At 33.2% G+C, this 13,980-nt stretch overlaps 1 protein-coding gene across 1 annotated transcript in view; it reads left to right on the top strand.

Annotated features, from left to right (window-relative positions):
- ZFPM2 (zinc finger protein, FOG family member 2) overlaps positions 1 to 13,980 on the top strand; it is a 530,223-nt gene that overhangs the window by 108,463 nt on the left and 407,780 nt on the right. Inside the window, exon 2 of the mRNA XM_010588444.3 lies at positions 8,963 to 9,121. Coding sequence (XP_010586746.1) covers positions 8,963 to 9,121 — 159 coding nt within the window. The remainder of the gene's footprint in view (positions 1 to 8,962; positions 9,122 to 13,980) is intronic.

A 13,980-nucleotide genomic window follows, 5' to 3' on the forward strand; every position in this document is an offset into this window, starting at 1 on the left:
AAAAAAGTTGGAAATATTTTTCTTGATTTGTTTTCTCTAATTAAATATTTCTGTCCCACATCTTTGCAGTGAATCGATACTTTCCCGTCATTTCCTGCACGTAGCCCTATTGTGACACATGAGACAAACGAATGCATAGTGAGTGTTTTTAAGGGCCATGCTTAATTCATTTTTGCCTTATGAAACTGTTTAAGAAACTTAGTCATCAGAGCCCTTTGTTTAGTGTTCATTGTTAGACTAGTTTTTTTCCTCTTGTTGATTTTTTTAATCAACATGTACATTGTTTTTCATTTGCTCTGGAAAGAGAAGGAAGTATGTATCCATCCTAGAATCAAAAGACTGCATGCCCTTTCTTTTCTATTTCTTATATCTTTGTTTTAGAAAAATAATTTTAAAAAATCTTTTAGTGTTACAAATTTAATTATGTTTATAAGCAGGTAGGATTGTATCAACTAGTTTTTTCATATACACTTATATAATAGTTTTGTGGAATTTAGTTTCCTAGATAAGAATAATAATAATATTTTGATGGTGCTTTGTGACTTCGAAAGAAAAAGTATTTTTTTTCCTTTGTACAAGTCTATAAAGTTATCTTTTTTTGTAAAAAGCAGTAAATTCAATTAATTCGTTTCATAAATATTTATCAGCCACATACCATGTATCGGAGGTTCTGTGGATAGGTTCGAATCCTTTCCTTTCTTACCTAAAAAGTACTTAAAAAAAAAATCTAATATACCTAATATACTATCTTCATGTTCTTCTTAAAACTTGTTTTTTTTTGGGTGGCGGCGGGGGGATTCTTGCTTGCCTGATCCCACATCACCAAGCATGAATAATGAAGGCTGAGGATGGCAATCACCTCTTTGAATAACCAGGAAAAGACCATGGATTCACACTGTCAAGTGGAGTAAATGTCCTTTAACAATATAAATAATAATAATTTAAAACTGTGTCTCTAGACTTGTAAAAATTTTGGCTCAGTTCATCTGTCCTTGATTTGGTTTTCAAATTTATTACAATTAAATTCAGTTGAAATATTTTAGTAACACAAGTGCCATGGCTATATGTAAGTCACTATACTTGCTGTTTACGGCTATAAATGTTGGTGAGATACAGTGATAACAGCAGAGGAAATAAGAAATATGCACAAATAACTAGATGTTAAGCTTTTCCTGTGCCCCATGTTAAGATGGGGAACTCCATTTTTATAATTAAAAAAAAAAAATCTCATTATCATGTGTACATAAAATTTGTTTCCTTAGCTAGATCATCCCCTCCTTTAGGACTGGGGACATTCCATCTTGTGCACTACTTGTGTCCTAGGATCTAACACAGTGCCTGCTGTGTATGGCACCTTCAGTAAATATTGGTTAAAGGAATAAAGAAAGAAAGGATGAATGAAAGTCTTACAAAGAAAACAAAATAATATATGATATCTTCCATCTTTTGTACTTATTACCAGTTAGAAACCTTTTTATTGAAATGCATTAAAATTACACAAAAATATATAGTTTTGGTAATGAGTATACTTTCATATTTCTTCATGATAGAAGTACTATCCTTAATAAGCTAAGAATAGCTTCGTAAGGCTCTGGACTAAGACCCGATTATAAAATATTTGAATTTCAGGGCCAACTCTGTTACCTCCTGGGTCAGTGCACAAAGCATTTACTAATGAATTTTCTCAATGCCTGAGTTTCTTCCTGAATGTAATTTTGTCATTAGAGATTCTAGTTTAAATTTGTCTGTATTTCCTTATCTGACTTTATTTTTTCTGTGATATCAGTGTTTAACCTACTATGTAAGATTAGTTACTGCTTGCAAGGGTTGCATATGTTCTAAGTAAAATTGCCATTTTCTCCTTGGCATCATTCAGTTAATTTGAATGGTTCCCAAATAAAGGAAGTTAAGGGGAAAAAAATGATAGAATTGAAATTGTTTTTAGATTTGTATGTAAGAACTCTTAATACTGCCATCCATAAAAACCTTGTAGCAAAGAATGTTATTCCATTTTTATAAAATCAAAGAGCTCGTTTTTTCCCCCAAAGAAACAATTTGAATAAAACTTGACCTCCCCTTCCCCACATTTTTTCTCTTTTCCCCTTTTTTTTTTTTTAATGGTCAAACTGAACCCCCTATTAAAATTCTCTAATATCTTTTTTGCATTAGCATTTCAGTACTCATTTTAAATATTCACGCATCTCTCTCTTTTTAATAAACTTAACAAAATTCAGGTAATTTCCTCCAACTTCCTTGATTGAAGGACAGCAGTTGGTAAAGATATAAAAAAGATGTACAGCTATGAGGAAAGCCCACAATCAATTATCCTGTAAGAAATAACATAACACATGGAAAGAAATTAATCAAAAAGAAGAACTTCTGCTGTATGATTCTCTGGTCTTGCTACCTGCAGGCAACAAACGTAAATGAAGAAAAATAACATTCTTATTGCAGATAAGAGAAAAGTTAATAAAAATGGTTGCTTCCTACTACATCCCCTGATGCAACTATTGTTAAAAGTGAGTGATTGCAAGAAGAACTTGGTCGTTTAAAATACTATTTTTTTCTTTAGACTACAGAAATAAGGTTTTATTCTTGCTGTTAAGCTCAATTACATGAGTCAGTATGGATTTGCACTGTCCAAAGAGCATCCCTCTTCTCAGCCCCTTCTCATTAAATGGCTCTGTGGGATATGCATGAGACAAATGTAATAGGAACTGAGTGAGAAGCATTTTGAGGTGTGCCTACAGGGTAACGATGATTCATAAGGAAGTCCGAGGGTAGCAGCTGAAAACTCTGAGAGGAACTACTGAAAGCAAAAAAATATGCCTCAGATAAAATCAGGAGAAAGGTGCAAATATTTTAAAGGTAGAAATACTCCTATGCCACAGTAAGACAGGGAGGGGCACGTTTTTGTGGAATTTTTCTTATTTAGAGTCGTGTTATTTTTTTCCATTTCTAATTGAACAATCTGGGCATAAAGGTACAGAAATCAGGACACTAAAAATCTTCCCTATTAAAAGGACTTTATATTTTGTGTTTTACAAGTAGTATCCTGAAATTAACAAAGAAAGATGACGCAAGACTATATAGTATCAGGTAACGAGAAATCCTAATTTATTAACCCACTGCTTAGTGTTCTTTACATACAGGAAATGTAATATAAGTTCAGAATGACAAGTTCTAAGTTTAACTCCATTTCACCTGTCATCTGAAAGAGTATACCTGTAGATAAGTTTGACATATTTGTGTTTACATATTAAATGTGAATTGGAATTTGTTTATCCCTAATGTATACTTTTACGTTTGCCTTTTGAAAGGTATCACCTGAAAAATGTGGCTCAGTTGTTATACAATAATTCAAACACAATATATGCTTTTGTTTAAATTGTCAAATTTCAGTACCCCTATTTTTTTTATAGATATTAGAGGGTTTTACATGCCTTCTCACTCCTTTGCATAAATCTTTTGCAAGTGCCTGAAAAAAAAAAAATGAGCACATAATGGGAGCTGGTAACTTGGAGATAACCCGTTGCCATGAAGTCTATTCTGACTCATAGCAACCCTATAGAACAGAGTTGAACCGCCCCATAGGGTTTCCAAGGAGCAGCTGGTGCATTCAAACTGCCGACCTTTTGGTTAGTAGCCATAGCTCTTCAACTACTGCGCCACAAGGGCCCTACTTGAAAATAGTATCACTGTTTTCATTAATTCATTACAATTTTGAGAAATTTGTAACATTGATGTGAACTCTTTGTACTGTGCATGATGAAAACGATTTAAAGTTTGGGATGGAGTTATAATTTTTAATATTAACAGTGCTGTCTGATATAAAAAACAATGTGAAGTGGCATACACTGAGAAGCACCATATTAAAAAGGTTTGAAAATATCAAAATATTTGTGTATTTTTTTGGAAAATCACCTAGTAGGATTTCTGAGCACACTCTGTGATGGATTATTGTAATTACTGGGAATGGTAATATTTTAACGTGACTTTCTTCCCACCTGTCAGTTGCAATCAAGGCTGCCCGGTATTCTGAAACAGTCTTATTTTGCTGGGTGGCTAGTCTTGTGCAGCCTCTAGAATGCTTAGAATATTAATGCGCTGAGAGGAAGATGAAACACTCTCTATAGTTCCATTATAACAAAGTGTTTGTTTTGTTTTAATCAAAAGACATGAAAAACTAATGTATGATAAATTAATGCCAATGAGTACTTAAGAAAAAGGACCCCTTTTGGGAGATACTGCATCAGAGCCACGGAATTTGGCATATTTTTCCCCTCTTCACACTTGAAGATGTATGTTAATTCCTGTAGAATTTTATTTCTCTTTTGATGCCTCTAATTCTGAAGTGCTTTACCTTTATCTGAACAAAGATAACCTGCCATTTAGTAGGCTGCCAAGGTAGAAGGTAACTCGTTCAGACAACATAGATTGAAAGACACATTTAACTCAGTATTTACTATGCTGGTCTTTATCATTTCTTGCATTTTCTCATCATCTTGCTTACTATAATCTTCTTTGCTCTTGGTTCCTTTAGATCTTGTATATATATATTTTTCTCTCAAGGTTTTTTTGTCACCTTCTAGCTCTTACTCCACTGGCTATGGATGAACTTCAGGGATTTCCTCAGCCCTCAGAAGTTATAGCATCGATTTTCTTGTAAATTCATTTATCTGAGGAGTACTTCTCTAACTGCTTAACCACACAAATCCAATTCTTTATTTTCATTTCGTTCAACTATTATGTCATCAATGTGTAGGGTGGGACTACTTAATCTTGAACATCCCGTTTTCCTCTATCAAGTCTAGATCATTTAAGCAACCACCAGATTAAAAATTCTCAGATACCCACACTTAGGCTCAGGTATTACAAAGCAGCTGTTGGTACTGGCTAAATGAAAAGCTTCACTGTATCTTGGACCAGCCTTCAGCATTATTACATGTTGTAATCTGCACAACCCTTCTTCTTATCTTCAGATTTCTCTCTTTTGGTCAGTTCAAAGGGATTCCTGAGTATATAATGGCCTCTCTCCTCTGAAAATAGAAGTACTACTTTGCACCTCCCAGAATCTCCCAGTAAACCATATCATTCATATTAAATATATCATTCATATATTCTGAGTAAACTATATCATTCATCTACGAAATATATCATCATATATTCTTAGTAAAGTATATCATTCATATATTATTTATATCATTCATATATTCTGAGAGGTGATTAACAGTGTTAAGGGCCGAACACATAGCACCCTTGTCTTCTTATAATTAGCATTTTAAAATGAGGTAAATATTTATATGTATAAACATTAAGACCATTAATTTCAGTGAGTGTGTTTGAATATCTGTAAATCAAAAGCAATTGAAGAGCTGAAATTCAGATTTCCTCACACTTGCCTGCCAAGTGGCCTCAATCAGAAGTAATTTTCTCCATGAGGGCACATGGAGCTCAGTTGTGAGCCTTTTCTGAGTAGATATTATTATTTGTGTCAAATTACGTGTGGTGATTTTTCTGCAGTGGACTTCTGTGCCCACTAATCCATACACAGGAGGTGCCATCATTTCTCCTTCATTGGTGCTATTTATTAATTGTACTTGTGCTTCAAGTGTCTCTTACCCTTTTAAAATGTTAGCTTATGGCCACCGATTATTTGTAAGGCTTTCTTGTTAAAGAAACATGTAATATAGAGAGTAGAGTGAGATCTGATCTTAAACCGTAAATACTGTGCATTTTAATAGAAACCTTTTCCCGGAGCCTGATTCGATAGCATGGCTAAAGAAATGGTTAATAATTTCACCTTATAAAGTACAGTAATTATATAAATCTGACACTTGCTTTAAGAGAAGAGAAATATAAATTGGCCATTAAACCTCCTTCTAGTGGTCTGTTCTAAATAGGAACAGTGAGATCTTGTATTTTGAACAGTGAGCTCAAGAATATTTTACCTTTCATTTGAGTTTTTGAAGTTTGCTTTTGAGAACAGGTGCTTTTATATTTAGTTACGTCAGGTTGGAGTGGCAAAGTGATAGTCAACACATAAGATGAAACAGCTGCTGGAATATAAAATAGTATACTATCAATGAAGATACACCATAAACTTTGATAAATGAAAGTTTTAAGTCATATATGTATATGTGTGTGGCTATGCATATGTATATACCAGCATATCTTGACTTCCTTGGAGATTTGCTAAGCATAAACTGATGCTTTGTGGTTTTGTATTCTTTCACATGAGCTTTTCTGTTAAATTTTTAAGAAAATTACTTAGTTTGAATTTGGTATTATTGGTATAGGAACCAATTGGTTAAATCATTGAGTATTTTAAATAATTATTCAATTATATACTTTCCTTAATCAAACCTTCTGAATATGTTAAGAGGTATACTCAGAACATTTTTAAAAAGCATTTTTATTAGTAGTAATTTTATTTTTTCCAATATGCATGCATTCTCTTTATGATATATTGGCTTTTATAACCAAAGAGAATCCAGAAATTAAAAAAAAATCACTAAAATATATATGATTATTTAAAACATTTTACAAGAAATATTTTATAATTAGAGCTTTATTTTTTGTTAGCAAAACTCAGAACTTACATTCCAAAAGGAGCCATACTTGTCATTTCTGCTATAACTGACGTTAAAGCAGTTCCTTTACAGACTGATTCAGTGTGGGTCTAAATTATATAAATAAGAATTACTAAGCTATTATTTTATTTTTGGCAAAGTCTACAAGAAGATCTGCCTGGTCTTCTTATGGGGGGAGTAAAATTTTGATTAACTTTCAATAATCTGAGAAGAGCAGCAAGCGATTTCTTCATTTTTAAAGAGTAGATCCTTAAGCAGCTATGAATAAATAATTATATTACTGTGAGTGAACCATTTTCTGAAGATTTTGTGTTTAGGAGTTACCTATTTTTAATAGTTTTATTTTGGAAGGAATGCATTTATTACTGCTAAAGAATGGTTTGCATAGTAATATGATATTAAAAAAATTTTATTAAAAAAAATCTTGAGTGTTTACTTCAACCCTTTCACTTACTAGCTCGTAACCTTATTCTGGTTAAATAACATCCTGGGCTTCACTTTCAGTATCTGTAAAATAAAAATCATAATAACTCCCACATCTACTTCAGTGGGTTATTTTAAAGTTCACACAAGGATGTGCTTTGAAATTCCTATATGGAATAAAAATGAAATGGCTTCACATTTTGACCAAACTTGTTATTATAAAGTCATTTGTTTGGAAAAAAAAAAAAAAAAAGTAAGGAAAATATTCTATTATATTTCTCATTAAACTCAGAATTAATCATCAAATTATCTTCTGGTATTAATATAATCAGATAAGATGCATTAATTATTATATTTTACATTAATACTGTTTTATTAATTCCTTGCCTGTCTGCTATGTGACATAATTGTTCTAAAAGGTGATAGATTGTCAATTTTAAACTTGGAGTAATTAATATAAGATGAAACTAAGGTGTGGTCCATGACTTTGGAATATGCTATGCGCAAAAATAGAATCAATCCGTGGCTCTCTTAACCCTGTATCTGCATCAGCGTAAGGATTCTGTAAGAAAACACACTGTCAGAGTGCTTGGAATCAGTGCAGCCTCTTCTCCTCAACATTTGTTGATTTGAAAAAAAGGAAAAATAAATTTACAAAGGATAAACTTCATAAAAATATTTTTACTTGGAGGTCCCTTAATTTACATCCATGCACCTAATTCTGTCAGTGCCGACGTGCCATATGAATTTAGTCCTCTGGAAACTTACTTTTGGGATAACACCAGATACACTGCTGTACTATATATATTTATTCTTATTTGCCTATGAATTTGTGTATGTATAAAATTTTTACAAACTTACTACTTAAAAAATATATATATATAGTAATATATGCATTATTTTAAATTATAAGATTTCTCCTTTGGCCTTGAGAATTTCCAGACACATTTCTAAGAAGTAAGAGAAAGAGACAGCCTCAGCTTTTAAGTATTTAGCCTGTCCGATGAGACTGCTGACATGAGTGACAATTAGTACAAATTACCATAATTGTGTTCTTTGGATAAAATGCCACATTACTTCTTTAGGAGCAAGTGCAGGCTTCTACTTAGCAAAATGAGTCCAATACTTTGATTCTTTAGAGGCAGTCAGAAATTCACAATCAGTCGTGCGCAATTCCCTCGTAGTCTGCTTCAGATCCTTCTGAACAACTCCATCCCTCCCTTTCCTTTCAATAAAATAGGTCCGTTAATGTAGTGCACCTCACTCTCTTTCAGTCTAAGGGAGTTGTATTTTTATTACTGAGAAAGTATCACATAAATACAAATTACATTTTTTCATTAGAAAACTACTTTTCATTTCAGAAAAAATTCAATTAATTATGAATAGGGTTATGCTTTCATCAGGGAGAGAAATATGTAATTTTTCTTCAAGCTTCAAACACGTATAATGAAATCTTTTCTCAGAACCCAGTCTTAAGATGGATTTTTAAAATTATAGACTTTATTAAAATCTCAGTTCAATTAAAATGCATTCAATTACTTTAAATCTTTATTAAAATCTCAGGTAAAATTGTATAATGGTGTAAAAGAGACTTGTACTCTTTACCAGGCAGTTAATTCTAACAAATGAACATAAAGTGCACAGTTTTGCTCTTCAGGAGAGAATCAAAAAATGAGTTTTGGGTTGTGGGGTGGGGTAGAGAAGGAATGGAGATAGAGTTGCCTCAATGAGGTAACTTCTGATTTCCTTTTTCTTCTCATCATAGGTCAGTGTTTCCTGTGAATATGAATGTAACATTATCTTCTGTGAGTCCCCTCACTTATTCACCTTGATCTATTCATAGAATACATTTTCCTCACCACTGTAATCGAAAAGACCATACTTAAGGATATTATTTCATTTCTCCTTGGATATTTGTGGTACAGTGTCCCTGATTCTTTTTCAAGGGCCGCTTGAAGATGCCATTGAAGAGGAAGAAGAAGAGTGTCCGTCAGAGGAAACAGACCTCATCTCAAAAGGGGACTTTCCATTGGAGGAAAGCTTTTCCACAGAGTTCCGCCCTGAAAATCTGAGCTGTGAAGAAGTGGAATACTTTTGTAACAAAGGTAATTGTTGATGGTTGGATGAAATATGTGAGCCCATTACTCAACTGATTTTGTGAAGTTTTAAAAAATGCACTCAAAGTGCTGACATAAAATTTGACAGTCTGAAAATATGTGCAGAATTCTTTAAACATAAAATGTTATTTTGAGGGAACAAAGGTGAAATTCTACTTTAGTAGCAAGTCATTTTGTATATTTAAACAAAATCTTCAAGTTGGTTGGCCAATTAACTATGAATATTTTCAGGTTGGTTGACCAATTAACTATAATACATTTGTTGTTTATTATTTATTCATTCATTCTTTCAACAGATACTTATTGTATGTCAATTTCTTACGAGGTACTGTATTAGGAGTTGGGTATATGCATTGCATGGGACAGATAAGAGTCCCTGCCCAACATTCTGTCTCTCTCCTTTTGAAAAGTAAATGCCTTATGTGTTTGACTTTGACCTACAATGCCTGAGGATGGTGCTTTTTAGATATACTCAAATAATTAAATGCATATTATTTCTCTAATCTAGATGTTCTATTGACATACTAACGTTATAATTGAAGAACCACCTAAGAAAATATATCTCAGCTTATTTCCCACCATGATTTGGAGTCAGGTGACCTTTTTTTTCCAAAAGCCAGTTTAAAGTTTCTCATGCGTCTTTTTATTTATTTTGCATTTGATTTTATTGTCTGTGTAAATGAGGTGGGTTTTCTAGCACAAGTGTTGGCGTTACTGGCTTGGTTCAGAACAACTGCTTTGGGTGATTTCACCACAGCGGCTTCCTGGAGGGCGTGACCGAGAGTGTGTCTGTGAGTTTGTGTGTCTGTCTCTATATGTCTGTCTGTGATTGTAGCTATATACATTTGATGCATATTTATTTAAAATTCCAACATGACTTTCTACAGTTGATAGTGTGTTCGATACAAAAGAAGTCAGCCAGCCCCCATCCCTGTGGTCTGTAGAACCCACCACCTGACTAGGAATGGAATGGCCACAGCAGCACCTGCCATACATACTGTGGTTCAAAAAACTGTCTTTACCGTTAACTCCTGTATGTCTCAAATTGGCCTTGTAACCTGGTTCTCGTCTCCCACATCAGAGACTTTTGGTTGAAAATGAGAAAGTAGGGACAGAATAGTCCTTCTTTCTTAGTGTTGACTCAGATTTCAGGCTATATAAGTAGTTTCCCTAGTTTTTCTGGATGTGAGAACCATTTCTCAATGATACAGCAAATACAAGCAATATATATAAGAGCTGCCTGGAAATAGAGTTTTTAAATCTATGTTTGAAGACAACGTTTTCCTCCTTTGTCAAGAAATACATCCGTCTGTGCATTGTACTTTACTTATGTTTTGGTATTGCGATTAAGAAAAGAAACCCATATTTAGAAGGTACCACTTATTCTTCTTGCTCTCGTAGTTAAAAGAGTAAGTGTAGGATTTAGATTTTTTTCTTAATTTATCAGTCTAGGGAGGCAATATTGATAGGTATATTTTACATCTTGGGGTGAACACTGGTTAAAGGCTATGTTTAATGAAAGAGTGTAGAGCTCCACGTTTCTAAGTCATTTCTTGGAAGAAAATAATCTTATTGCAGATGCTTTCATGATGATGTAACTGTGGTCTCAAAACACTAACCTCCGTCTACATTAATTAGAATTCTAACTCATGAAAAGTGACAGGCCTTAGACACCAAGAAAAAAAGTCACTGAATTGCAATTGTCAAGAACATTACTTAGTAGCTACTATATTAACTGATGAATAGGTGGAAATTAAAAAAAAATCAAATATATCAAAATAATATTGTACATAATACAGCGAACACATTAAATAATGTATAATTGATATTTAATGTTATATACTGTATTATATATGTTTAAAATAATTTCTTAATTTTGAGTTTGAAACTAGAAGGTCATAATAGGTAGGAATGAGAATTCTTATTTTCACATGGTGGTTTTCAGGGAAAATGCTAAGATTCCTGTTTCAAATTACTATGGCTTTATTTAATAGGCAAAGAGTTTCATTATTTTATGCTCATTGAATGTGAGGACAGAGAATTCCCACTGAAGTTGTTAGGAACTGGTATGAAAGAGAGGCAAGTCTTTGATAGAGATTGTATCCTTTTGAGTTCATACAAGGGATGTTGTTTTTGTTAGGTGCCATCGAGTCGATTCCGACTCATAGCGACCCTATGCACAACAGAATGAAACACTGCCTGGTCCTGTGCCATCCTCATAATTGTTGCTATGCTTGTGCCCATTGTTGCAGTCACTGTGTCAATCCATCTTGTTGAGGGTCTTTGTTTTTTTTTGCCGACCTTCTACTTTACCAAGCATGATGTCTTTCTCTAGTGAGTGATCCTTCCTGATAACATGTCCAAAGCATGTGAGACATAGTCTCACTATCCTTGCTTCTGAGGAGCGTTCTGGTTGTACTTCTTCCAAGACCGATTTGTTTGTTCTTCTGGTAGTCCGTGGTATATTCAGTATTCTTCTCCAACACCACAATTCAAAGGTGCCAATTCTTTTGTCTTCTTTATTCATTGTCCAGCTTTCCCATGCATACAAATGATACCATCCATTTTTAACATAAATTGATTAGCTACGACGGAAAGAGAGAATTTTCTGTTTGGAAAATTAGAAACTAATCTTTCTGTAGAAATTCCCATATAGTCTCAGTGACACACAATTATGTTTTATTGCCAGTTGTGGGGAGGTGAAGAGGTTGGCCATAAAAAGCATAAAAATATTTAAATGTTTAACAATGTCAGTATCATGTTTGAGGAGAGAATGTACCTCTGAAGAAAAGTACTTTTAACTTGGGTTCATTGATAAAACAGACTTTTTGCACGTATTTTAAACTACTTATTACAACTTAAAAATTATCAATATGTACAGGAAAATGAATCGCATTTTTTTTGAAAGTTTCTTTGCCTTTAGTTGCAAAATCTAGCAATAACCTAGTTGCTTTAGTGGATTCCAGGGTTTAAAAAAAAAAAAAAAGTCGAATATAAAGTGTTTTTACTTACTAAAAAAAGGGTAGTTCGTTTAAAACCTCAAATCACAAAATCATGACTAGAAAATCTTAAGATTTCCAAACAAATCGTTTGGACGCGTCTTCAGGGGAAGTACGGAGGAGACACGTATGATTACTACATATCTTCATTTGTATTTTAGCACCTGTGTTTGTATAGAACACTAATATGCCATTGTAAATTTCCTTTTTATTAAATAAAAAAGAAAACAAGCCCTCTACTGTTTGTACCTCTGTGAAGAGATAGCTTATCAGAGGTAAAATTTCCTACATCATTTGAAATGGAGCTTCTATATAATTCAAAATATTTTTAGTGTTTAGAATGATTCCTTACTTATTATTGTAGAATTTTTCTTGACCTCCCACTGATATTTTCTATTTTCTTGTTAAATGCTAGGTTTTTCTATTAGTCTCAAAGTATTTATTAATATTAGTAAAATTGCCTGTCATTATAAAGCATGTGATTAAATATGTCCTAAATCACTCCCCTAATATAAGATTCAATAGACTTGTCAAAAATGTTGCTTAGATATTAAAGTTGGCTTTAAATGAGTAAATTTCTGAATCTTATGAATCTAAAATATACATACTTACTTTTGAGAGTGGAGATCACCTTTTATGAACCGTTGTTATGATGGCAGGCCTACAGTTTGAACCTGACAATGCTATTCAGTTTTCTTTTTACTTTGGTTTAGTTGCACATTTCACGTCCCTATTTTCGTTATTGAAATGAAATGAACTATGCTTATAAAAAGAGGCTATTTCGAACTTGCTTTGAAACTCTTAGATTTAAAAAATGTTAGCAAAATATAAAAGCAATATTTTCAATTTACACTGCCCTCTTTTTGTGAAATGAGTTTAGATCATTTGGCATCTTGCCTTACAGTATCTCTGAGAGGAAGGAAACAAGCAAGAATTATTTCCTTGAATTTACAGATGACGAAGACATGAAGACTGGGGTCCATAAGTGCTACACATTTCCTGTGGTCCTGAATTATGTGCACCAATGAATTTTTCTGCCTTTCTTCTGATTTATATAGTAAACAAGGAAGTGTACCAATGTGGGTTTAGGACTAAGAAAATTAATATAACTTGAAATATAGGTGGTCTGCAAAGCCACATTTAGCGCTTTTAGGTTATGTCACTGCTGGCAGGTGGGAACTTTTTTTTTATATGTTAGCAATTCTAGAATAAACTCAGAGACAATAAGTTTCATAGTAGGGTTGGCATGAAGCAGTTCTAAAATGGTTTGACTATTATTAATTATATGGAGTAGGGTTTTCTCACTGAAATATTCAAGTGTGTTGATGACTGAAGTAAAATAACATGTTTTGGGATACATTCCAGGAGAATGTCATAGGATATTGAATAGGAAGAAAAGTGTTGAATGAATGTCACTGTGGCTAGTATAATGTAGTACTATTAAAAAAAAAAAAAAAACTGCCAAGTAAGTGTGTCAGAGAACTTTAAGTTATCAATTATTATATGGAAATCTTACTGAGGGTCCTTAAAAACTGTTACCTGATGACTTTCACCCTGAACAAAGGCAGAAAGGGAAAATGATTGTCATCAGTGTGGATTTTGGAGGACCTTTGATTTTTTTTTTTTTTTTGTCCCAGTCCTAGTATCTAGATGTGGAGAATGGCAAGAGTAATCATTGGGTGAGGTGCGTACCCTAGAGAGAGGAACTAAAATCAGGGTTCTTCAATTAGGAAGTAAGAAAGTTGGAAAAAAGAAGGCATGGTGGAAATCCGTAAAATAAGGAAACAAATATAGTGTAACAATGGACATTCTCACCAAATTCTAGAATAGCTGACCAAAGTAACTTTT

Source organism: Loxodonta africana, chromosome 14 (genome assembly GCF_030014295.1).
Source record: "Loxodonta africana isolate mLoxAfr1 chromosome 14, mLoxAfr1.hap2, whole genome shotgun sequence".
NCBI lineage: Eukaryota > Metazoa > Chordata > Mammalia > Proboscidea > Elephantidae > Loxodonta > Loxodonta africana.